We start from the raw sequence: 26,420 nt of genomic DNA, 5'->3' as shown, positions 1-26,420 counted from the left end.
TATATCACAGTTTTATTGGTTGAGTGGTGGGTGTTTTATAACACCGAATCGGCAATGGTTTTCGGTAACAATGCATCATTGACCTTAGGCTTCTTTCACACTACCATTCTGAGTTCCGGCATACGCGGATGTTAACACAATCCCTGCGGCCCCATTGACTGACTATAATGGGGTGTGGCGAAGATCCATGCGCTACCCGGCAAATAAGCCGGGGTTCGGCAGGGCAAAAACCACTGCATGGAGCAGCCTGTCGGAACTCATAACGCCGGCGTAAAACTAACCTTACTCAACTTATAATACACACCTTACTATATAGTTTTTGAACTAAAACAATTGTGTTTTAGTTGAGGAGACCTGTCTCGTTACACTGTTAAGAATGCTTTGGCTATATATTAGGCGCAGGCATGGCCAACCTGTGGCTCTCCAGCTGTTGTGAAACTACAATTCCCACCATGCCCTGCTGTAGGCTGATAGCTGTTGGCAGTCTGGGCATGCTGGGAGTTGTAGTTTTGCAACATCTGGAGAGCCTCAGGTTGGCCAGCCCTGTATTAGGGAATTGTGCTGCAGGAATGATCATACACGTGTCAATATCTTATTTGTCTTTTGTATGTTTTAGATTTTTTTTTTTTATCGTTTTTCTGTGCACAAAATTCATGTTAGGCTACTTTCACACTGGCGTTTTGGCTTTGTTTGTGAGATCCATTCAGGGCTCTCACAAGCGGTCCAAAACGGATCAGTTTTGCCCTAATGCATTCTGAATGGAAAAGGATCCGCTCAGAATGCATCAGTTTGGCTCCGTTCCGTCTCCATTCCGCTTTGGAGGCTGACACCAAGACGTCCGTCTGATGAAACTGAGCCAAACAGATCTGTTCTGATACACAATGTAAGTCAATGGGGACGGATCCGTTTTCTATAACACAATCTGGCACAATAGAAAACTGATCCGTCCTCAATTGACTTTCAATGGTGTTCAAGACGGATCCGTCTTGGCTTTGTTAAAGAATGTGGCGTTATGAACGGATGCAGACAGTTGTATTATCTGAACGGATCCGTCTGTGCAGATCCATGACGGATCCGCACCAAACGCAAGTGTGAAAGTAGCCTTAAATGTTAGAAGCTTGTAAAGTATTATTAGTATAGTGGAGTTATGGGTCCTTGCAAAGTATTTGGTTCTCTGACCATTGTTTAATTGTAGATGATCAATGTATATTTATGTTGTGTTTTACTTTTCTATTTCAGTTGGGTTGAAAGCTTTGGTCATGATGGACTTGGTTTACTTTTAGACATCTTAGAAAGGATGGTGGATGGAAAACGGTAATGTATTTTTCCACTTGTCATTTTTAATCATGTAGAACTAGCAATGCTGCCACTCTGTCCCCTGGATATGCTATGACTTTCCTATGGGTGTCACCACACTGACCCCTGTATGCCCATTGTGCAAAAAATATGATGGACTCTTATCTGTCACTTCTTTCATTTTTCATGAACATTAAATTACTAATTTTGGAAGCATTTGCAGGATATTAATAAGAGACATGGACTACCTTCGGCATGTTGCGTCATAGCCTTTAGGCTAGGTCTACACGACGGCATTTGTCGCTCGACAATAAGTCGTGCAACATTTGTCGCACTAATGTCGTGCGACAATTTTTATAATGGCAGTCTATGGTGTCGCACTGCAACATGTGACGCAACAGTCGCAGAAAAATCCATCTCGAATGGATTTTCTGCGACTGTTGCGTCGCAGTCGCAGCATGTTGCAGTGCGACACCATAGACTGCCATTATAAAAATTGCCGCGCGACATTAGTGCAACAAAATGTCGCGCGACAAATGTCGTTGTGTAGACTTAGCCTGAATACCCTTCCCTTGGTGCAACGTAACGCACGCTACACCCATGCTTGCAGAGTCCACTACGCAATACACTGCTTTCTGTAGTGTAGTGAAATGAAAGTTGTGTTGCGATTGGTTGCATTGGCCCACAAATAGTTTTTCTGTTAGAGAGACTTCCTAAATCTGCTCCATTAAATACGGTATACGTATAAAACAGCACTTTGTTAGAAAAGCCCATGCAGGGAGATAAGAGACAGGCTAGGAAGCCTGACCTCAGCAGTTTAAGATAGCACTATTGAAGTTTGCTGCAAGTTATCGCTGATTGGCTAAAGTGCGTAAACAATGTGACTGCTGTAGCCAATCAGAGAAGATGTATATTGTTGGCAACACCGCTTACCTTTTTTTTAATATAATAGTGTTGTTGTTTTTTTTACTAATGGTCACAATTTTTCATATACCGGATTAACAAATGCTAAGTCCCTTTAATAAAGTGCAGGGAAAAAGCATCAACAAAACGACACCTTGTGAATGTGACCTTAGAACTGATTTATTTATTTGTATAGATTTAAAATAACTCTAACATTAATGGTGTTACTTGATTAGTTTATGCAGTCAAGTCTCATTTAAAATGTCAATCAGTTAAAGGGATCCTTTATGTTAAATATTAATGGGATATGAATCTGTATGTTATCTGGCATTCTTGTATCAGAGGGTTAGTCTGGCAGGAGGAGTGAAGGTGCACAGATTGGCCCTGACACCCCCCTTCCACCTTGGTTACAAGTTCTGTTTGGTCAACTATGGACACCTAAGACGGTTTTGATAAATAATGGAGTCAAGTAAGCAGATTGGACGCACTCAGGGTGCTTGAGGGGGAGGCGCTTGTGGGAGACCAAATTGTATAAAACGCAACAAAGATAAGTTCCTTATTAACAGAGGGTGCAGATATATCAAATGGATAAAAAATCAGGCAAACAGGAGGCCTCAATGTAGAGAGGAATTTAGGATAATTACCATCTACATATGGGAGGTCCTGACAAGTAGCCTAAAGTTTGCTAGCACAGAGTGTGCTCACTGGGATATCCGCAAACTAAGGCCATCAATCACACCCACTGGGGACAGGGACTCACAGGCTACTTCCTATGGTGTATCCATACCGTATACTTGTGTACGACAATAGGTGGAAGGAAACATTAGTCTGATTGTTCTAGTCAGTATAAAGCAATGGAGCGATACCACGGAATACTGGATCCTGCCCGGCCTAGTGAGCTATGGCTAAATAGCACATACACTCAATGCGTTTCTACGTGGTTAACACACTCCACGTTTCATCAGGAGCGGTAAAAGTTAGAAATGAATGCCAGTTGAAACATTATTGCCGCACTGTTGCGTGCAGGCATCTGCTCTGTGATGGCCGTACGCGGCTGAAGACACGCCGAGCTGATATAATAAATGCCCCTCCCCCCGGAGGTGTGCACCAATTCGAGGAGCCAATCAAAGGTGGAGGCTCGTCCATTAGCACGCCTACCACTCCAGCCTCACATGAATAAGGCATTACAGGTCCAGAGGGGTGCACAAGCGCGCTGGAGGTAAAGGGACAGGTCAAATATGCGGTCTGAATAAGACCATAAGGACAATACTAGGGAGGATATAAATTACCCAATGGGCATACGAAGTTGCCCTAAAAGCGGAACAATAGCAGCCCATATAACATCAGACTGGGCTAACAGAGACACCAATGTGATGGATGATACCAGAATTGTTATCAAAGAATACAATAAAGTGACATAGCAGACCGATCTAGAGGGGTCGTGTCTAATACAGTCTGGTGATGTAGATAAGCCTGACCATCAGAAACATAGCAGGTAATACATAAGGTAACAGATTTCCTACTATTAGCTAAATGAAACATGCAAAGCAGATAGTCTCATAGAGTCCCTTAGGGTGAGCAGTGCACAGCTTAAAAATCAATTTTTAATGTGCTCTATTCCCTGGGCTCTGAGTACACCTGGATTTCCGTCATGATGGTCGCACACATGACGAGCCACAGATGTCTCACGGTTGTTTCTGATATCAGATACATATTCTCCAATCCACCTTCTTATCAGTGGTTACCCAAGATCTGTATAAATGGAATTGTAAGTACTTTGGTTCAGATAATTTAAGCCCTGAGGAAAGAAAATCTTTGAGAGATCTGGAGTCTTAGTTATCAAACCCTTAGACAAGGGGGGCACCATTGTATTAATAGACCAGGACCAGTACTGGGGCATGTGTCTTAGTATACTAGAGAACGCTGTTACATACAGACGTCTCTCTACTGATCCAACACCCCGTGTTTAGGGCCAACTGTCTGTAATCCTGAATTAGGCCTCTAAGGATGAGCTCATTAGCAGAACGGAACTTGAGTATCTACTATCTAAGTTTCCGGTGCTTGCTGCTTTCTATAGTTTACCTAAACTACACGAGCAAGGCACACCGATGAAGGGTAGACCCATTATATCTGGCGTGGGCAGTCTCACAGCAAACATCATCATGTATATTCATGTAATATTACGACCATTCATGTTGGGGCTGCCTTAGTACACCAGGGATACAATGGATGTTCTGCAGTGATTGGATGGTATCCAGTGCGATGATGATACATGGCTGCCCAGTTTACCTCACGATACTGGATGCCTAGCTAACAAGGCCTTCCTTCAACAGAGAAGTGGACACTGGAATCGGCATAATGCCTTTGTGATGGAGTTGATGGAATTTGTTTTAACACACCAGGGGAGTTGCGATGGACAGTCTATGTGCCCCGACTTACGAAGATCTCTATCTGCGCTGGTATAAAAGGGAGGTCATCTACAGTGAAACAATGGATCACTACATATCATCAATATTAATGTGAATCAGATATATCGATGATGTATCCCTGCTTTGGAAAGGGACTAAGGAGAGGTTTTCCACTTTGTGGCCAACTCAATTTCAACCAGCTAGGTCTGTTTTTCACGTCAGACATTAATGAACGGGAAAATATGTTTCTGGATCTTGCCATCTCATTAGGGACAGATAGAGAGATCATGACAAATCTGTTCAAAAAGCAGACGTCTACTGACAGCCTGTTGCTGGGACAGCGACCATCCACTAGCCCTGAAGAGAGGCATCCCTAAGGGACAGTATCTGAGGGCTAGGATGAATTGCTCAGAACTGTGTGATTTCAACACTGCCGCAGTTTACGGCAGCTGTCGCGGTTTACTAATCGGGGATATCCGATGTTAAAACAAGCATTTTGCCATTCTATGAGCACTGGCTGTGAAAAACTCCTTGTCCCTAAAACTAGGATACACGATAATAATGCCCCTAGGATTATAGCCACATATGACAAAGCACACAAGCAGATATGTGACATCCTACAGCGGCATTGGTCCATCTTGCAGTCTGATCCAGATATTGGAGAGTTGATATCATAACGTCCCTCTCACGTATCAACGTAGCTCTAATCTATGCGACCGTTTGGTCCACAGCCTGTACATACATCCTACATCAACTGCATGGCTTAAAAACACATTGACGGGCACTTCACCATGTGGCTCCTGTGTTATATGCGGTAACCTAATGAAAGGTGCATTCTTCACCAGTCAGATGACTAAGAAAAGATATGCCATTCGATCTGTCATCAGATGCAGATCAATACGAGTCGTGTATTTACTTACCTGTCAATGTGGGTTCCAATATGTAGGCAAGACCAGATGTGAGCTTAGAAGCCGGATTGGAGAACATGTATCTGATATCAGAAACAACCATGAGACATCTGTGGCTCGTCATGTGTGCGACCATCATGACGGAAATCCAGGTGTACTCAGAGTCCGGGGGATAGAGCACATTAAAAAAAATCCATTTGCATTGTCACTACTCTGCAAGGAAAGTCAATGGATTTTTAAGCTGTGCACTGCTCACCCTAAGGGACTCTATGAGACTATCTGCTTTGCATGTTTCATTTAGCTAATAGTAGGAAATCTGTTACCTTATGTATTACCTGCTATGTTTCTGATGGTCAGGCTTATCTACATCACCAGACTGTATTAGACACGACCCCTCTAGATCGGTCTGCTATGTCACTTTATTGTATTCTTTGATAACAATTCTGGTATCATCCATCACATTGGTGTCTCTGTTAGCCCAGTCTGATGTTATATGGGCTGCTATTGTTCTGCTTTTAGGGCAACTTCGTATGCCCTTTGGGTTATTTATATCCTCCCTAGTATTGTCCTTATGGTCTTATTCAGACCGCATATTTGACCTGTCCCTTTACCTCCAGCGCGCTTGTGCACCCCTCTGGACCTGTAATGCCTTATTCATGTGAGGCTGGAGTGGTAGGCGTGCTAATGGACGAGCCTCCACCTTTGATTGGCTCCTCGAATTGGTGCACACCTCCGGGGGGAGGGGCATTTATTATATCAGCTCGGCGTGTCTTCAGCCGCGTACGGCCATCACAGAGCAGATGCCTGCACGCAATAGTGCGGCAATAATGTTTCAACTGGCATTCATTTCTAACTTTTACCGCTCCTGATGAAACGTGGGGTGTGTTATCCACGTAGAAACGCATTGAGCGTATGTGCTATTTAGCCATAGCTCACTAGGCCGGGCAGGATCCAGTATTCCGTGGTATCGCTCCATTGCTTTATACTGACTAGAACAATCAGACTAATGTTTCCTTCCACCTATTGTCGTACACAAGTATACGGTATGGATACACCATAGGAAGTAGCCTGTGAGTCCCTGTCCCCAGTGGGTGTGATTGATGGCCTTAGTTTGCGGATATCCCAGTGAGCACACTCTGTGCTAGCAAACTTTAGGCTACTTGTCAGGACCTCCCATATGTAGATGGTAATTATCCTAAATCCCTCTCCACATTGAGGTCTCCTGTTTGCCTGATTTTTTATTTTTTTATCCATTTGATATATCTGCACCCTCTTTAATAAGGAATATGAATGAAACGTGATTATTTTTGGTTCCAACGTTCTATCAGGCTGAGATTATAAAGACCAAATTGTATAATCAAAATTTTAAAAAAAATAAACCAGCACTCTCCAATATATGATGGGAAAAGTGGGAAAAAAAAAGCTTTATTTGAATATAGATGTTTCATTTCATCCAAAAGTATTGGATATAATATGAATATTGGAAGCTAGTTGGTTCTGGACGTTTCGGTCAGTCTCAACCTTAAGGATCATTCAGACGGCCGTATGCTGTCTGCAAAAATGCAGATCCGTTTTTTTTGTGGATTAGATACTGTCCCCTTCACTTATATGGGGCCATTTTCTTCCATTGCACGGCTCAGCAAAAAAATTAAGCACGTCCTATACTTGTCCGCGCTTTGCGGACAAGAATAGGCATTTATATTCCGTTCTGTTCCGCAAATTGCGAAAGACAACACGGGCGCTTCCTTTTTTTGCGGATTCGCGGTTTGCGGACCTAAAAAAAAAAGACACGGTTGCGTGTATGAGGCCTAAATGAAACATCATAAGTTTCTGGTACATAGAAGAATGAAGAAAAAGGAGGGGGAAACTAAATGGTTCAAATAATAAGTATTAAATAGATGGAGAAAATCAATAAAAGTGAGCGTTAAAATCTGTGCAGACAATCAATAAAAGGGTTATGGAGATAGCAGATGATAGATAATACATTTACAGCCAGTCCCTATAAAAGGGAAAAATGGGGTTGGGGAGCATGAGCGCAGAACACAGATGTGTAGGGTGGGACGCTGGAGGGAGTCGAAGGAACTGCACGTTGTGCTGGGAATATAGCACCATTGATGGGTTGGTACGGGGTGGTGAGAATGCTTACCTATGTGCCATCAAGGTGTACCTTGTACCAACCCATCAATGGCGCCATATTCCCAACACAACCTTAAGTTCCTTTAACATACTCCAGCTTCCTACCCTACACATGTGTGTTCTGCTCTCATGCCCCCCCATTTATTATGTCCAGACAGGCAAGGTCTACGCGTTTCGACTGCACGTCTTAATCATGACCACGTTGTGTTATCACATACTCTGGTTTACAAATCCTCTCTCACCATGAGGCACGCCGCCGGCCAGGTGCCGAATAATAATCCGCTCCAAGCTAGTGCTTCTCCAATGGCTTTCTTAAAATGCATGAAAAATACTACTCAATTATAACACAACAAAAAACATAACGGGAGCGAGTCAGTGCTCATAAATCACATCGATTATTCGTACCCTTCGGATTTCTAGTGTTCAGTGTAAAAATACAAAAGGATTCTATTCAGCAATCGCCTGTTTGTCTCCTCCTGTGGATTTAAATATACTTTCTATACCCATGACAGCCAGGCTTGTCAGGTCACCCTGATGACCATCACTAAGGCCCCTTTTACACGAGTGTGAACAGCCTGCCGGATCCGTCCTGCCGCAAGTGTGAAAGTACCCTTAATTATATACTACTGAATGAGACAGAAGAAGGGATGCCTTTAACATATATATCTCCTTGAGAAGACAATTTGATCCTAAAGAGTTAATTCAAACTGTAATCTAAACTGTGTCCTGTCACTTCTCTTATCTCTCTGCTCCTGTCTCTTATCACTGCTGCAAAAGCATCAGCCTCAGTGTAAACTGTTCTAGAGTCTGACGGTTCTTTTAACTCAAAGAATCGAATGAGTTTCTAACTAAGTCGGATCTTTAGATTCTTTTAACCTGAGACTCATCCGATTCTTTCTTAGTCTCCCTGTACTTGTGTCAGTGACTCAGACTCAGAGCTGCTAGTGCTCGCCTTGCCTTGCCTCAGCTCTGATTGGTTGGTGGGCGGGGAGGGGAGGGGCCGGCAGAAGCAGCTTCCACTCTAGGATCAGATTACACTCCTCCCGAGCCCCTCCCCTCCCTGCTGCCAGCGGCTCTGCTATTGTGTGCTGTGACCGAGCTGTTTCAAACGGTGCTGCCTCCGGACAGAACGGCAGCTCCGCACCCATCGCCCGGGCACCTTTGAAAACGTACTGACAAATACCTAAACGCCAGAACTAAATTCCTGGGATTTGTCGAGCCCTGTCTTAGCACCCATCGGTGAAAAACGCATCGCATCCGCACTTCTCTCTGCAATGTGTTTTTCACTGAAGCCCCATTTACTTCTATGGGGTCAGTGCTGCGTGAAAAACGCAGATTATAGAACATGCTGCATTTTTCACACAACGCAGAACTGATACGTGAAAAACATCGCACATGTACACAGACACATTGAAATGGATGGGTCAGGATTCAGTGCGGGTGCTATGACTTCACGTCACGCATTGCACCCGCCCTGAAAACTTGCTTGTGTGAAAGGGGCCTAAAATCTCTAGATGGCATCGAGATGTTCAGCAGTTTGAGGCATGCTGATTATTATTCGGCACCTGGCCGGCGGCACGCCTCATGACAAGAGGATTTTTAAACCAGAGTATGTGATAACACAGCGTGGTCATGATTAAGAAACTTCTGTTTTATTTCTCCCCCAGTGGCGTTTTAGATTAAGGTTGAGGCTGACCGAAACGCCCACAACCAGCTAGCCGCCAGTATTCATATTATATCCAATTCCTTTGGATCAAATGAAACCTCTGTTTGAAAAAAAAAACTAAAACTTTATTTTCACTTTTTGGAGAGTGCTGGGTTGATTTCTTGATCTTACAGTTTTGATAAATAAGGCAGGTTTCTTCCTTCATTAGTAAGATGCAGATCTCTGATTTGTCCCATATCGTACCCATTCTCTAACCTTTCCGTTCTGCTCCTCCACCTAGCACTTGGCCTCCCGGTCTGGCCTGATGTTCTAGTGCTACTATTTCTTTAGAAATCTAATCTCTAACTTTCTCAGAGGCCCCGAATGTATTCATCTTACTGTCTCTTTAGGATGCTCCTCCCTGAGCTGTAGGAAACCTGCTAGGAGTACAGCATTTTATGTGACGGATTTTTTTTTTCTTCTTCTGTATTTCTGGATAATGGATTTGAAGCGCCCCTGTCTAGATTTATGTATATGCCAATTCTGTGCTCTGGACCATTTAGGAGCATCACCGATTGTTTTAAATTCTCTCTTCTGAAAATGTAATCAAGTCAATTCGACTTTATTATAATTTTCTTCTCTCAGCCTTATTAAATAAGTCCCTCAGTGGCCAATTTCATTGAATTTGGCTGAAAATTGCAAAATACTTGAATAATCCCTTAATTCTCAGCTATATTCCTTAAACCTCTCAGTTGGTAGAATCCTGTGTGGGTTGTCTTACAGCAGGGACTTGTTCGATAGAAGAATATGTAATGAGCTGCTCGTCTCACTGAGGTGCTTTGGTTGACTTCACTGACTTGTGCTCTTTTAGTAGATTTTAACATCTCACCACACTTTGAAAAAGCTTTTGATATGTTATAGCAAAATATGAAGTTTTTATTTGTGCTAAGACCCTGCTGATGGCTAGATGCAGGAGATGTCACATGTGTAGACTATTTAACCACCTCAGCTCCCCTAGCTGAAACACCCTTAATGACCAGACCACTTTTTACACTTCTGCACTACACTAATTTCACCGTTTATTGCTCGGTCATGCAACTTACCACCCAAATGAATTTTACCTCCTTTTCTTCTCACTAAGGGTCCATTCACACGTCCGTTGTTTCTTTCCTGATCTGTTCCGTTTTTTGCGGAACAGATCTGGACCCATTCATTTTCAATGGGTCCTGAAAAAAATTGGACAGCACAATGTCAGATTTTTTTTCAGGACCCATTGAAAATTAATGGGTCCAGATCTGTTCCGCAAAAAACGGAACAGATCAGGAAAGAAACCACGGACGTGTGAATGGACCCTTATAGAGCTTTCATTTGGTGGTATTTCATTGCTGCTGACATTTTTACTTTTTTGTTATTAATCGAAATTTAACGAAATTTTAGCAAAAAAATGAAATTTTTCACTTTCAGTTGTAATTTTATTTATTTTTTAAAACGACATCTATCTATATATATATATATTATTATTATTATTATTATTATTATTATTATTTTTTTTTTTTTTTTTTTTTTTTTTTTCTCTAAATTTATTGTTCTACATGTCTTTGATAAAAAAAAAATGTTTGGGTAAAAAAAAAATGGTTTGGGTAAAAGTTATAGCGTTTACAAACTATGGTACAAAAATGTGAATTTCCGCTTTTTGAAGCAGCTCTGACCTTCTGAGCACCTGTCATGTTTCCTGAGGTTCTACAATGCCCAGACAGTAGAAAAACCCCACAAATAACCCCATTTCGAAAAGTAGACACCCTAAGGTATTCGCTGATGGGCATAGTGAGTTCATAGAACTTTTTATTTTTTGTCACAAGTTAGCGGAAAATGATGATTTTTTTTTTCCTTACAAAGTCTCATATTCCACTAACTTCAAAAAAAATCATCATTTTCCGCTAACTTCTGACAAAAAATAAAAACTTCCATGAACTCACTATGCCAATCACGAAATACCTTGTGGTGTCTTCTTTCCAAAATGGGGTCACTTGTAGAGTAGTTATACTGCCCTGGCATTTTAGGGGCCCTAATGCGTGAGAAGTAGTTTGAAATCAAAATGTGTAAAAAAAAAAAAAAAAAAAGCCCTGTGAAATCCTAAAGGTGCTCTTTGGAATGTGGGCCCCTTTCCCACCTTGGCTGCAAAAAAGTGTCACACATGTGGTATCTCCGTACTCAGGAGAAGTAGGGCAATGTGTTTTGGGGTGTCATTTTACATATACCCATGCTGGGTGAGAGAAATATCTTGGCAAAAGACAACTTTTCCCATTTTTTTTTTTTATACAAAGTTGGCATTTGACCAAGATATTTCTCTCACCCAGCATGGGTATATGTAAAATGACACCCCAAAACACATTCCCCAACTTCTTCTGAGTCCGGCGATACCACATGTGTGACACTTTTTTGCAGCCTACATGCGCAAAGGGGCCCAAATTCCTTTTAGGAGGGCATTTTTAGACATTTGGATCCCAGACTTCTTCTCACACTTTAGGGCCCCTCTAAAATGCCAGGGCAGTATAAATACCCCACATGTGACCCCATTTTGGAAAGAAGACACCCCAAGGTATTCAGTGAGGGGCATGGCAAGTTCATAGAAGATTTTTTTTTTTTTTTTTTGGGCACATCTGTCTATCTATCAAGCTATCTATTTATCTATTATCTAGAAGGTTTCTTTAAAGTACTCTGGTTTCCCGAAGCTATTAAATCCCATTAAGCTAATAATCTATCTCTCTATCTTTCCATCAATCTATATAGCGACCTGTCTATACATGTTTCTATCTATCTTCTCACTATCTATTTATCTACCTTCTATCAATGTATCTATTTAGCTATTTATCAATCTATCCAGCTATCTAACAATTTATCCATCTATTTACCTATCTTTCTATCTAACCAGCTATCTAACAATTTATCTATCTATCTATGTAAGAATGTATCTATCTTTCTATCAATCTATCTATATATCAATCTATCTATATACAGTGGGGCAAAAAAGTATTTAGTCAGCCACCAATTGTGAGAGAGGACTGTAATTTTCATCATAAGTATACCTCAACTATGAGAGACATAATGGGGGACAGAATACAGGAAATCACATTGTAGGATTTCTAATGAATTAATTGGTAAATTCCTCGGTAAAATAAGTATTTGGTCAGCTACAAATAAGCAAGATTTCTGGCTCTCACAGACCTGTAACTTCTTCTTTAACCGCCTAACGCAGGCGGTCCGGAAAATCATTTCGCGAGACGCGAAATGACGTGCTTAACCGGCCCGCGCATGCGCATCGCGGCCCGGCAAAAGTTAGAGGCGGGTCGCGTCATCAGCTTGCCAGCCAATGATCGTGGCTGGCAAGCTGATGATTTTTAAAAAGAACGAATCAGAAGCCAGTTAACATATTATATTTGTAAATATAATGTGTTAAATGGCTGCTGTGCTCCTCTGCTGGTCCTTTTCGTCGGTTGGTCTCAGCAGAGGAGCACAGTTCACAGTGAGTAGCCACCAACAGCACACTTAGCCCCAGATCACCCCCCCATCACCCCAATTAACCCCTTGATCACCCCTTGATCGCCCCTGTCAATCACCTAGTGAAAGGAAAAAAGTGATCAGTGTAAACTGTCATTTTTTTTTTCTCACTGGTATTGACTGACAGGTTTTATGATAGTTTAGGCCCCTTGGTTAGGTAGTTAGCAATCGGTTAGCGCCCAGCCCACCGCACCGCAGTCACTGATTTGTACTTTTATAGTATCTGTAAGTGATCAAAACTGATCACAGTCAGATCTATAATAGTATTAGTGTCACCTTAGTTCGCCCTCCTCCCAAAACGCAGTGTTTGCCTGATCGGTCGCCCACACGTGCGTTCACCCACGCCCGCCTTGCCGCAGTGACAAAAAATATAATTTTTTTTTTATCACTGCACAATCACTTTCCAAGCGCTGTGGCGATAAAAAAAAATCTGTTTTGATATTTTTTATCAATCGCAGCAGCCTCCGGTACTTCGCTAGCCTCCCATTTGTAAGACAGGCTTGCTTTTTTTCTTGGGTAGTCTCAGGGAATACCCCTAAATTTAGTAGTCCAAATGTCAAACAGGGGGTATTCTTCTGAAGATGCCTACAGGCTTCTGACCCAGTCGGATGAGGAATGGGAACCCTTATCTGATGAATCTAGCGGGTCAGAAAATGAACCTGTCGAAAGCAGTGGCAGTCTGACCCAAAGTTCGGACGAGGTGGTTGAGGTTCCTGATGGCACCAGGCGTACCCGGCCCCGTGTTGCTAGACCACAGGTTGCGCAGGATCTGTTTCAAGGGCAGCAGAGTGGGGCTGGCGCTGTCGGATTACATGGTGAGGCATACACCTGCAGCCCAACCCTCCCTGGACCTAGTACCAGCACTGCCGTACAACATGGTGAAGTGGCGAGCACCAGAAGGGCAGTTGAAGCTGGTACGGTGGCACGTGCAATAGTTACCCCGTCGCAGCCACCGCACAGACAGGCCCGTAGACCACCTAGAGTCCCTGAGGTGCTGGCAAATCCTGATTGGCAGTCCCCAACTTCAGCCGCACCATTAGTTCCCCCTTTCACCGCCCAGTCTGGAGTTCGGGTTGAGACAGCTTAGACCGGTTCGGCCCTGGGATTTTTTGAGCTGTTCTTGACTGCGGAGTTCTTGGACATAGTCGTGGCAGAAACAAACCGGTATGCCACTCAATTTATATCCGCCAACCCGGGAAGCTTTTATGCCCAGCCTTTCCGGTGGAAACCAGTCCAAGTTTCCGAATTATTATTTTTTTTGGGCCTTCTCCTCAACATGGGTCTAACCAAAAAGCATGAATTGCGGTCATATTGGTCCACGAACCCAATTCATCACATGCCCATGTTCTCTGCTGCTATGTCCAGGGCACGATTTGAGGCCATCCTGCGTTTCCTGCACTTTAGTGACAATAGCACCTCTCGTCCCAGAGGCCACCCAGCTTTTGACCGGCTCCACAAAATTTGGCCCCTCATAGATCACTTCAACCAGAAATTTGCAGATTTGTATACCCCTGAGCAAAACATCTGCGTAGACGAGTCCCTTATACATTTTACCGGGCGCTTTGGCTTTGAACAATACATCCCAAGCAAGCGCGCCCGGTATGGGGTCAAATTGTATAAGCTCTGTGAAAGGGCCACAGGCTATACCCACAAATTTCGGATCTATGAGGGTAAAGATCAGACCCTGGAGCCGGTCGGTTGCCCTGACTACCTGGGGAGCAGTGGGAAGACAGTCTGGGACTTGGTGTCACTCTTATTTGGCAAGGGGTACCATCTTTATGTGTACAATTTCTACACAAGTGTGGCCCTCTTCAGGCATTTGTGGCTGCTGTGGCACCGCGCGAACTTCCCCCAACGGCTCGGTACCACCCGTCTTGCAAGGGGGGGAGAGGGCTGCCTTGTGTAATGAAGAACTGCTCGCAGTGAAATGGAGAGACAAGCGTGACGTTTACATGCTCTCCTCAATTCACGCAGTCACGACAATCCAAATTGAGTGAGCAACCAGTGTCATTGAAAAGCCCCTCTCAGTCCACGACTATAATTTGCTCATGGGAGGGGTGGACTTCAATGACCAGATGTTGGCTCCGTATTCAGTTTCCTGACGCACCAGACGCTGGTATAAGAAGGTGTCTGTATATTTAATTCAATTGGCTGCATATAATAGTTTTGTTCTCTACAGTAAGGCTGGGAGAACACGATCCTTCCTCAAATTTCAGGAAGAGATCATCGAGAACCTCCTGTATCCAGGAGGTTCCGTGGCCCCATCCACCAGTGTAGTTAGCCGTCTACACGAGCGACATTTCCCCAGTGTCGTTGCCGGTACCTCAACCCAACCGTCACCCCGAAAAAAAGATGTTGTGTCTGTAGCAGGAGTGGAATAAGGCATGACACCCGCTATTTCTGTCCTGACTGCCCTGACAACCCTGCCCTATGCTTTGGAGAGTGTTTCCGGTAAGCAAAAAAGTTAACGTTATGTTCAAAAAGTTAAAGTTTATATGTTCTGTTTAAAAGTTATTATAAAGTTAATAAATTTATTGCGTTGCAGCCTGGTTTTTTTTTTTTTACCTTCCAGGTGGACCAACCGATCGACTAGCTGCAGCACTGATGTGCATTCTGACAGAAGGATTGGGCTGCTGTCAGATTACACAAAAGTCGGTGTATGCGGCGCTGCAAGACGAAATTTCTCCTCTGCAGTAAAATATATGTTTGCCGAGGCATATGAGCTGAGGAGGCGGCGGTGTTCATATATATATATATATATATATATATATATATATATATATATATATATACACATATATAAATATATAAAATAATAATCCTGGCAATGATTTATTCACCCACATCGATTGATGTGAATGGAGAAATCGGGTTTGCCAGGGCATACGAGCTAAGTGGGTATGGATGTTGGGCGGAGCTCCTATGTCCTTGCAGACGCCTTTCCCCTCCTTTTTTTTTTGGGCAGAGATTTTTTCATCCACATTGATCGATGCAAATGAAGAAATCTGTGCCGTTCATTTTTTCTTTCAGCCCAGAGGCTGAACGAAAAAAAAAAAAATCTCATTACCCGTATGCTCAATATAAGGAGAATAGCAGAAACGCCGAATGCAGGCCATACATGTAATGATTGCGGAGACCCTCAAATGCCAGGGCAGTACAAACACCCCACAAATGACACCATTTTGGAAAGAAGACATCCCAAGGTATTCGCTGAGGGGCATATTGAGTCCATGAAAGATTGAAATTTTTGTCTCAAGTTAGCGGAAAGGTAGACTTTTTGAGAAAAAAACATATAAAACAATTTCTTGTGCCCCCAAATTATTTTTTTCTATGAACTCTGCATGCCCCTCATTGAATACATTGGGGTGTCTTCTTTCCAAAATGGGGTCACATGTGGGGTATTTATACTGCCCTGGCTTTTTAGGGGCCCTAAAGCGTGAGAAGAAGTCTGGGATTCAAATGTCTAAAAGTGCCCTCCTAAAAGGAATTTGGGCGCCTTTGCGCATCTAGGCTGCAAAAAAGTGTCACACATTTGGTATCGCCGTACTCAGGAGAAGTTGGGGAATGTGTTTTGGGGTGTCATTTTACATATACCCATGCTGGGTGAGATAAATATATCTTGGTCAAATGCCAACTTTGTATATAAAAAAAGGGAAAAGTTGTCTTTTGTCGAGATATTTCTCTCACCCAGCATGGGTATATGTAAAATGACATCCCAAAACACATTCCCCAACTTCTCCTGAGTACGACGATACCACATGTGTGACACTTTTTTGCAGCCTAGGTAGGCAAAGGGGCCCACATTCCAAAGAGCACCTTTCGGATTTCACAGCCATTTTTTTACAGATTTTGATTTCAAACTACTTTGCACGCATTTGGGCCCCTAAAAAGCCAGGGCAGTATAACTACCCCACAAGTGACCCCATTTTGGAAAGAAGACACCCCAAGGTATTTCATGATGGGCATAGTGAGTTCATGGAAGTTTTTATTTTTTGTCACAAGTTAGTGGAATATGAGACTTTGTAAGGAAATAAAAAAAAGAAAAAAAAAATCATCATTTTCCGCTAACTTCTGACAAAAAATAAAAAGTTCTATGAACTCACTATGCCCATCAGCGAATACCTTAGGTTGTTTCTACTGTCTGGGCATTGTAGAACCTCAGGAAACATGACAGGTGCTCAGATAGTCAGAGCTGCTTCAAAAAGCGGAAATTCACATTTTTGTACCATCGTTTGTAAACGCTATAACTTTTACCCAAACCATTTTTTTTTTTTTTACCCAAACATTTTTTTTTTATCAAGACATGTAGAACAATAAATTTAGCGAAAAATTTATATATGGATGTCGTTTTTTTTTTTTTTTTTTTAATTTACAACTGAAAGTGAAAAATGTCATTTTTTGGCAAAAATTTCATTAAATTTCGATTAATAACAAAAAAGTAAAAATGTCAGCAGCAATGAAATACCACCAAATGAAAGCTCTATTAGTGAGAAGAAAAGGAGGTAAAATTAATTTGGGTGGTAAGTTGCATGACCGAGCAATAAACGGTGAAAGTAGTGTAGTGCAGAATTGTAAAAAGTGGTCTGGTCTTTGAGGGTGTTTAAGCTAGTGGGGCTGAGGTGGTTAAGAGGCTCCTCTGTCCTCCACTCGTTATCTGTAGTAATGGCACCTGTTTGAACTTATCAGTATAAAAGACACCTGTCCGCAACCTCAAACAGTCACACTCCAAACTCCTCTATGGCCAAGACCAAAGAGCTTTCGAAGGACACCAGAAACAAAATTGCAGACCTGCACCAAGCTAGGAAGACTGAATCTGCAATAGGCAAGCAGCTTGGTGTGAAGAAATCAAATGTGGGAGCAATTATTAGAAAATGGAAGACATACAAGACCACTGATCTCCCTCAATGGGGCTCCACGCAAGATCTCACCACGTGGGGTCAAAATGATCACAAGAACGGTGAGCAAAAATCCCAGAACCACACCAAGGGGGGGGGGGGGGGATCTAGTGAATGACTTGCAGAGAGCTGGGACCAAAGTAACAAAGGCTACCATCAGTAACACTACGCCTCCAGGGACTCAAATCCTACAGTGCCAGACGTGTCCCCCTGCTTAAGCTAGTACAAGTCCGGGCCCGTCCGAAGTTTGCTAGAGAGCATTTGGAAGTTCCAGAAGAGTATTGGGAGAAAGTAATTTGGTCAGATGAAACCAAAGTAGAACTTTTTGGTAAAAACTCAACTCATCGTGTTTGGAGGAGAAAGAATGCTGAGTTGCATCCAAAGAAGACCATACCTACTGTGAAGCATGGGGGTGGAAACATCATGCTTTGGGGCCCTTTTTTTTGCAAAGGGACTAGGGCGACTGATCCCTGTAAAGGAAATAATGAATGGGGCCATGTATTGCGAGATTGAGTGAAAACCTCCTTCCATCAGCAAGGGCATTGAAGATGAAACGTGGCTGGGTGTTTCAGCATGACAATGATTCCAAACACACCGCCCGGGCAACGAAGAGTTGGCTTCGTAAGAAGCATTTCAAAGTCCTGGAGTAGCCTTGCCAGCCTCCAGATCTCAACCCCATATAAATCCTTTGGAGGGAGTTGAAAGTCCTTGTTGCCCCGCAACAGCCCCAAAACATCACTGCTCTAGAGGAGATCTGCATGGAGGAATGGGCCAAAATACCGTTAACGGTGTGTGAAAGCCTTGTGAAGATTTAGGCCTTTTTCACACGGGCAAGATTTCCGCGCTTATGCAATGCGTGAGATGAACGCATTGCGCCCGCACTGAATCTGGACCCATTCACTTCTATGGGGCTGTGCACATGAGCAGTGATTGTCACGCATCACTTGAGCGTTGCGTGAAAATCGCAGCATGCTCTTTTTTGTGCAATTTGCACGCAATGCAGGCCCCATAGAAGTGAATGGGGCTGCGTGACAATCGTAAGTATCCACAAGCAAGTGCAAGTTTCACGCATAGTTGCTAGGTGGCTATCAGGATGGGAACCCGATCATTATTATTTTCCCTTATAACACTGTTATAAGGGAAAATAATAGCATTCTCAATACAGAATGCCAAGTAAAATGTGGATTGAGGGATTAAAAATGTAAAAAATAAAAAACTCACCTCCTCCTTGATCGCGTAGTTGCCGATCTTTTCTTACTACTTTAATCATGAGCTGCCGGGTAAAGGACCTGTGGTGACGTCAAATGACATGGTCCATCACCAATTCTAGCGCCCATTACTGTGGCTGGCATAATGTCTAGTTATTTATAAATTGTAGGGACAAACAGCTGACATAAATATCCACGTGTCAGTTATTCATTTATATCTAAATTTCTAGGAAGAAATAACAGAGGAGTAATATAGAGTTCTAGGAAAAAAAGGAACGGCCTTATTTCATGAGGAATGCAAGTATTCAGTAAAAAAGACACGTAATGAGAGATAACAAGATCTCTTTAACCCATATAAGAGTTTGGAGTCATTTTAGTGACATTTATAAGTACCTACTATAACCGGTATGTCCTAGAGGTTTATGCAATTTCAACTATACAAGATAGTGTATTTATTGTCAAAAGAAAAACCCCTTAAATTTTTATTTCTTTTGCTTATCTTTGTTAGAGGTTAACGTTGTAAATTTTACTTTGTATGTAAAAATGTAATTGTATGTAGTGCCTGATATTGTTTGTATTTATTTTATATAACTGTGTCACAGAAGGTTTGGTTAACGTTGTAAATTTTACTTTGTATATAAAAATGTATTTGTATGTTAACGGTTAGATAGAAACATGTATGGGAAGGTAGATATATAGATAGATTGATAGAAAGATATACATAAATTGCTAGATAGATAAATGGATAAAAATTGTTAGATGTATAGATAGACATTTAGATAAGATAGATATATAATGGATAAATAGATATGTGATAGATAAATTGTTAGATGGATAGATAGAAAGATAGTGGAAAGATAGACATTTGGATAGAAACATATATCGATAGCTCAATATATAGATAGATTCATAGAAAGATATCCAGAGATCCAGGCGATACTCCATAACTTCCATAGTACAGTGTATGAGCTGAACCCAGAAGGAGTAAATATCGCGGTAAGGGACTTTAATAATATACTTCCTCAAATAGGAAACACCAAGATCCGAACAACTCCAGTCTTATGGAAGCCTACAACAACATACAAAGGCAATACAAAACCATCCTCGGAAAGAAAAAGCAAGGCAACATCTCATCCAAGAGCCTCCAACTCCAAGATGCTCTCCAGGACAAATCCTTCTGGGAACTATGGAAGCACATGGACAAAACCAGCAATAACACCAACCTCCACATCCAAAATGGCAACATCTGGCTCAGGTACTTCAAGGATCTTTACAAAGCCATCTCGAGGGAGGACCAAAGCCCAGAATAAAAAGAAATAACGAAAAAGCTGAAGGATATGGAGGAAAATATTTCCAAAACCCTCTAGACACAACGATCACACTGCAGGAGATAACAGATCAGTGATAAAGAGTAAAAAAAGCCAGTGGCCCAGATGGTATCCTTCCAGAAATGACTGAATATAGCCCACCAGGTTTCCAGGCTGCATTAGTAAAACTCTACAATGTTGTGCTGAGTGCCGGCTACTTCAACCAGAGCTGTAACCAGGGCATCATCACCCCTATACATAAGAGCGGAGACAGGTATGACCCAGCCAACTATAGAATCAGCAGCAACATGGGGAAACTTCTAAGCAGTATTCTCAATAAGAGGATCCTCAGCTTCCTCACACAGCACAACATCCTCAGCAGAAGCCAAGCAGGCTTCATGCCAAACCGCCGCACCACGGACCACATCTACACCCTACAGAGCCTCATCAAGAGCCATGTCCACAATACAAAGCATGGAAAGATCTATGCCTGCTTTGTGGACTTTAAGAAGGCCTTTGACTCAGTGTTGCTCCCGGGCTCATTTCTGAAACTTCTTGAAAGCGGAATAGGAGGAAAAACATATGATGTCATCAGAAGTTCCAACACTGAGAACAGATGCAGCGTGATAAGATATGCAGCATATTTACACATATGAGGAGATAATTTGTGTAGTAATTATAATTGTATCACTAATTGATTAATCACATGCAATATAAATATATGCACTTGCACTTTGTTGTTTCACTTGGCTTGAGAAAGGTTCCGTTAGAGGACCGAAACGTTGCTGCTGTGACATGTGTGAATAAAGTCACATTTTTTTTATTGATTACAGAAGGTATGCCGTGGAATTTCTTCTATATTTATGTACCCGGAATCGAGGGTTAAACGCTGGCACCCGAATCATTGACTGTAGGAGTGCTGCCCCACTTTTTGAAGTCTCTAGATAAATTAATAGGTAGATAGAAAGATGGATACGTAGATAATTGGTAGATAGAAAGATAGATAGAAACATATATAGATGGGTTGCTATAAAGATAGATCGGTAGAGAGAAAGATAATTGATAGATAAATTGATAGATAATTGATAGATAGAAAGATATATGGATAGATACGTTGATAGGTAGATAAATATATTAGAACATGCCCTAACATGTCTGTGAACAGCTGTTCATATAGATATGTTAAATTTCTGTGATAGATGCAGCTATGAAATAGGACAAAATGGGAAAACAGAGTCGACACCTGGGAAAGTTGGGTGTCGCAATTAGCTATTGTCAATATTTATAACTTCTACGTATCTGCGTTAGATGCGGCGATCAAATATTTCAATTAAATCACGCTACGATATTATATAAAAATGTAGATTTATATTTTGTAGATTTATATAGATTTATAGTTTTTATATATTTTTATATTTCTATCTATATTTTATATTTTTGATAGGTATATCTCTCTGCTCTCTCCCCCGTTCTTGTAATTGGAGGGGTTCTTAGCATTCAGACCCCACCAATCAAAGCCTTTATGTCTCTATACTCTCTCCCCAATCAAAGCCTTTGATATGTCTCTATGCTCTCTCCCCCGTTCTTGTGATTGGAGGGGTTCTCAGCATTCAGACCCCACCAATCAAAGCCTTTATGTCTCTATACTCTCTCCCCAATCAAAGCCTTTGATATGTCTCTGTGCTCTCTCCCCCGTTCTTGTGATTGGAGGGGTTCTCAGCATTCAGACCCCACCAATCAAAGCCTTTATGTCTCTATACTCTCTCCTCAATTAAAGCCTTTGATATGTCTCTGTGCTCTCTCCCCCGTTCTTGTAATTGGAGGGGTTCTCAGCATTCAGACCCCACCAATCAAAGCCTTTATGTCTCTATACTCTCTCCTCAATTAAAGCCTTTGATATGTCTCTGTGCTCTCTCCCCCGTTCTTGTAATTGGAGGGGTTCTCAGCATTCAGACCCCACCAATCAAAGCCTTTATGTCTCTATACTCTCTCCTCAATCAAAGACTTTGATATGTCTCTGTGCTCTCTCCCCCGTTCTTGTAATTGGAGGGGTTCTCAGCATTCAGACCCCACCAATCAAAGCCTTTATGTCTCTATACTCTCTCCTCAATCAAAGACTTTGATATGTCTCTGTGCTCTCTCCCCCGTTCTTGTGATTGGAGGGGTTCTCAGCATTCAGACCCCACCAATTAAAGCCTTTATGTCTCTGTACTCTCTCCCCAATCAAAGCCTTTGATATGTCTCTATGCTCTCTCCCCCGTTCTTGTGATTGGAGGAGTTCTCAGCATTCAGACTCCACCAATCAAATCCTTTGATGTCTCTGACATAAAAATATTTTTAAAATTGAGTTTATGCTTAAGGCTTAATTTACCGTATTATCACGTTTAAACATTTTTGTAATGGTGTTATTCACATGTATTTTTGTTTGAGATTTTATTTTTTGTTTTTGTTACATGCATTTCTACTATAGTCCTATGGAAAAAATGGTAGGAAAAAAAACACACCACCATACGCATTCATTCTGTTGTAATAGAAGTCTATGGGCTGGAAAACGTATCCATCCCGATTCCTCCCCTGCTTAACGGAAACGGGGCGGATCCGTTTTGCAGCCCATAGACTTCTATTATCATGGAATGAATAACGGAATGCCTTTATTCCGTCATAGAATTGCCTTATGGTCTGTTGGTCCTCAGTAATGGAATCCATAACGCAATTCTGCTTTTACCACCAAACGAAGCATGAACGAATTTCAAAATATGAAATTCGCTCATCTCTAGTGATGACTATTGTATTCTGCATGAGAACAAACATTCGCACTTGCTGTAAGTGTGCTTTTGTTCTAGGTCATAAAAGTTTTATAATCCTTGACAAATATTTATTAGGACAATTATTTTCTGCCTCATAACGCCTCCCCTATCTATTCTATATTGCTTTTAATTGTGTACTCCTCTTTCAAATTTATTTCAGACATGAAAAAATTGAGAAACGGATTCAACACAAAGTCATACAGTGCCTGAAGGCATTAATGAACAACAAGGTAACTTCTATACTGTAATAGTCATATAATGGCATAAGTGATGGCTTATATTCCATACAGTAGGCGGCTGTATTAATAGTGCCCTGAATAAACTAGAGCAGGCGGCATAAACTGCACCATGATTATCAATAAATTTGGTGAATGTTCTCGGTTGTAGTTTACACATTTCACTTTCTTACTCCACTTTGTGACTGGAACACTTTCTACCCATATTTTGATGCCAACATTTAGGGCATAACATGTTGCGTTTCTTCCTAGCCCTTTCACTCTTTTCTGGATACTTTTATATCATTCTTGTGAGGCCTAAAAAGTGTCTAAAACCCCAAATAAATGGCCACACATTCCATTTTTTGCACAATTTGAGACTGAGTTTGAGGCAGTAGAGTCACACGTTGCAGGTTTTCACAGATATTATTGTAGCTGAAGATCAGTTTACTTTGTCTGAATGGGGATACTTTGGTGACAGATTACTACAAACCCCATTCAAATTAAGGAAACCGTCAGTCATTTCTGCTTGAATTTACCGTGGCTCTCCTCCAGTATTTTGTTGAGCATTCGAGGTGCCCATATTACACATTATATAAGAAGTGTTCTGCAAACAAGCATATGTTTATATGAGATTTGCAACAATGAGTCTTGTGCAGAAAATCTGCAACATAACACATACCAGGAGATCACGTCATTTATAAAATATGCCTGTAAAGTCCAAAAAGCTGTAGAGTCATGGCCACTAGGGTCTGACTTCCACCTAATTTGCAGTTCCATTATCAGGCATGATCCGTCCCTAGTTAGAGAGAGTCAGAAGACCGCTTATAGGAAATGGGGATGTGTCACAGCTAGCTGAGATCCTGAGCCTGATGAAAGAACTGCTTCTACACAACTTCTGAAAATCACAGGAGCCTCCTTGTATATCTGTAAGTGTGATTTCCCCCTCCTTATCAATTCTATGATCTCCGGAGATGCCAACAAACATAGCGGGAAGTAAGGGAAAGGATGTTACAGTGCTGGCAGATTTCACAGAAGGTAAACACCCTTGCTTCTGAGTGAAATGCATCTAGCTGTTCAGCTGAAACAGGGAATATTATGACTGAAAAAGACTTTAGGGAAGCTCAAAACAGACCTGTTCCTTCACAGTTACAATTGTACAAAGATGCACAGCCATTATGCAAACTTTTTTTCTTTTAAAAAAAATCCAGTATGCTTTAAATATGGGTGCTAATGCTGCAGATTTGCCATCAGAGATATTTGTGTGGAAAACCTGCAACAATGTACAGTACCACCAAAGGGGACAAGCTTCATCAAAAATCAGCAATTTAAATTGACACGTAGAGCTATTTTGAAATCTATAGCATGTCAGTTTATGCCTCGGATCTCCAACCCCAGATTTCACCTTTTACAAAGAAGAGCACAGAAATGCTGGAGAAATTTACAGTAATTTTTGCAGCCGAAACCACATGTAATTAATGCGGCCTTGGTTTTTGCAGTCGTTTTTTCCACTTATTTGCAGCAAAATCTGCAGTATACTTTTATGCTATATTTTATGCCTCGTGGGCATTTTTTACCGGGTATACCCACTATGGTAGGTAATGGCATATCACTGGGATAAGTTATGACTAGCTAATGTATAGACATTTTATTGTTGAGACCTCTATCTCCACTACCCTCAAAATGAGAAGGCTGTGTTGCAATTCTCTGTACAGTGGGTTACCAGGACTGCTGATGTGTATAGTGTGTGGAAGCAGGGCTAGAGGTTAGTCCCACACTCAGAGGTCACACTACATTTTTCTTGAAAAGTGAAATACTCCTAAGCATTTTTGAGGAGTATTTTCAGCCAAGTGCAATTTTATTCCTGGACATAACTCGTATGAGGGCTTTTTTTTGTAGACCTTTGTTAGTTAACACTAATGCCGGTATCTCTGCTTCAGTCAGAAGAAGGCTTCTGTCATGATCCGAACCAGCGTATCCGTGCAGCCGTTGAGACCTGTACAGCTCCTGCTGCTCAGACTGCGCTGATACGTGTAGATGTGTAGAAATACTTTTTGCAGAATTACCTGTACAGGCGTTGTGACCTCTGCCCCCACCTATCCTGATATAATAAACCAATTATAAGCCTTGATAACATGGAAATACCCCCAAAAATTCCTTTTTACTAAAATTGCAGTATATAATCATATTTTATTTCAGTATGGATTGGAAAGAATCATGGGAGAAGAAAGGAGTCTTTCATTATTGGCCAAAGCCATGGATCCTAAACAAGCGAATATGATGACGGATGTAGTGAAGTTATTGTCTGCTATATGCATTGTTGGAGAGGAGAACATGTAAGTATATTGTTTCTTGGTCAATTAGGTTTAATGACACGTCTCCTTGCAGAGAGCTGCGCTGGGGATGCGTTTTGTCACATCTAGATATTAATTCACCGGCGCCTTGTAGCACATTGTATTAGGATGCTTACTGGTGAGACACCGCGTTGGTTTGCGTTCAAGCTATTTCCTGTAACGAAGACTATCGTTTTTAAGAGTTCTTTATTTTTTCTTAATAGTTACAAGTTAATGTGTTCTCATCAATAAAAATTAGACTGTAATTGCTTTACCTCATCGGGGAGATATTCCACAATCACATGGTAAGCTTTTACCTTTGAAAAGTTAATTAATTATGTCTCATTTGGTGGTGTATCTCTTACAGGACAGGAGTACACTGTTAACATGCAATAAATATTTCCCCTCACTTCTGTTCAGTAGTGAATTGGGAGTTCTTATGTTCTTTGTTCCTAGCCATCTGCTTGAAGTGATTTAATTAGATTTGGTGAATTTATGAAGAATACTGAAACAAGAAGATAACAAACAACGCTGTCATCATAAACTTTGCTGTGTCCTTGCAGCAATCTGCTAAGTTTATACTTTTTTTTTTTTTTTTGCGTTATAAATTGATTTTGAATTTTTGTGTTGGTTGTTTGTTACAATGACATTTTTATCTCTCACTATGATGTATCCTGTCTCCTTTTAGTCTTGAAAAAGTCTTGGATGCAATAACCACAGCGGCAGAAGAAAAGGGAATTGCCAGGTTTAGCCCAATTGTTGGAGGTCTTAAGCACAATATTGTCCAGCTGCAGGTTTGTA

At 41.6% G+C, this 26,420-nt stretch overlaps 1 protein-coding gene across 4 annotated transcripts in view; it reads left to right on the top strand.

Moving 5' to 3' along the window:
• Window positions 1-26,420, top strand: part of DIAPH3 (diaphanous related formin 3) — a 682,618-nt gene that overhangs the window by 221,283 nt on the left and 434,915 nt on the right. For all 4 annotated transcript variants that reach the window (XM_044286187.1, XM_044286189.1, XM_044286188.1 and 1 more), the window contains 4 exons: window positions 1,240-1,314; window positions 23,232-23,301; window positions 25,486-25,622; window positions 26,308-26,413. In XM_044286187.1, the coding sequence (XP_044142122.1) occupies window positions 1,240-1,314; window positions 23,232-23,301; window positions 25,486-25,622; window positions 26,308-26,413 (388 nt within the window). The remainder of the gene's footprint in view (window positions 1-1,239; window positions 1,315-23,231; window positions 23,302-25,485; window positions 25,623-26,307; window positions 26,414-26,420) is intronic.

The sequence above is a fragment of the Bufo gargarizans genome, chromosome 3, assembly GCF_014858855.1.
Source record: "Bufo gargarizans isolate SCDJY-AF-19 chromosome 3, ASM1485885v1, whole genome shotgun sequence".
Taxonomy (NCBI): Eukaryota; Metazoa; Chordata; class Amphibia; order Anura; family Bufonidae; genus Bufo; species Bufo gargarizans.
The sequence above is the reverse complement of the archived record's forward strand: the minus strand, read 5'-3'. Positions and strand labels throughout refer to the sequence as shown.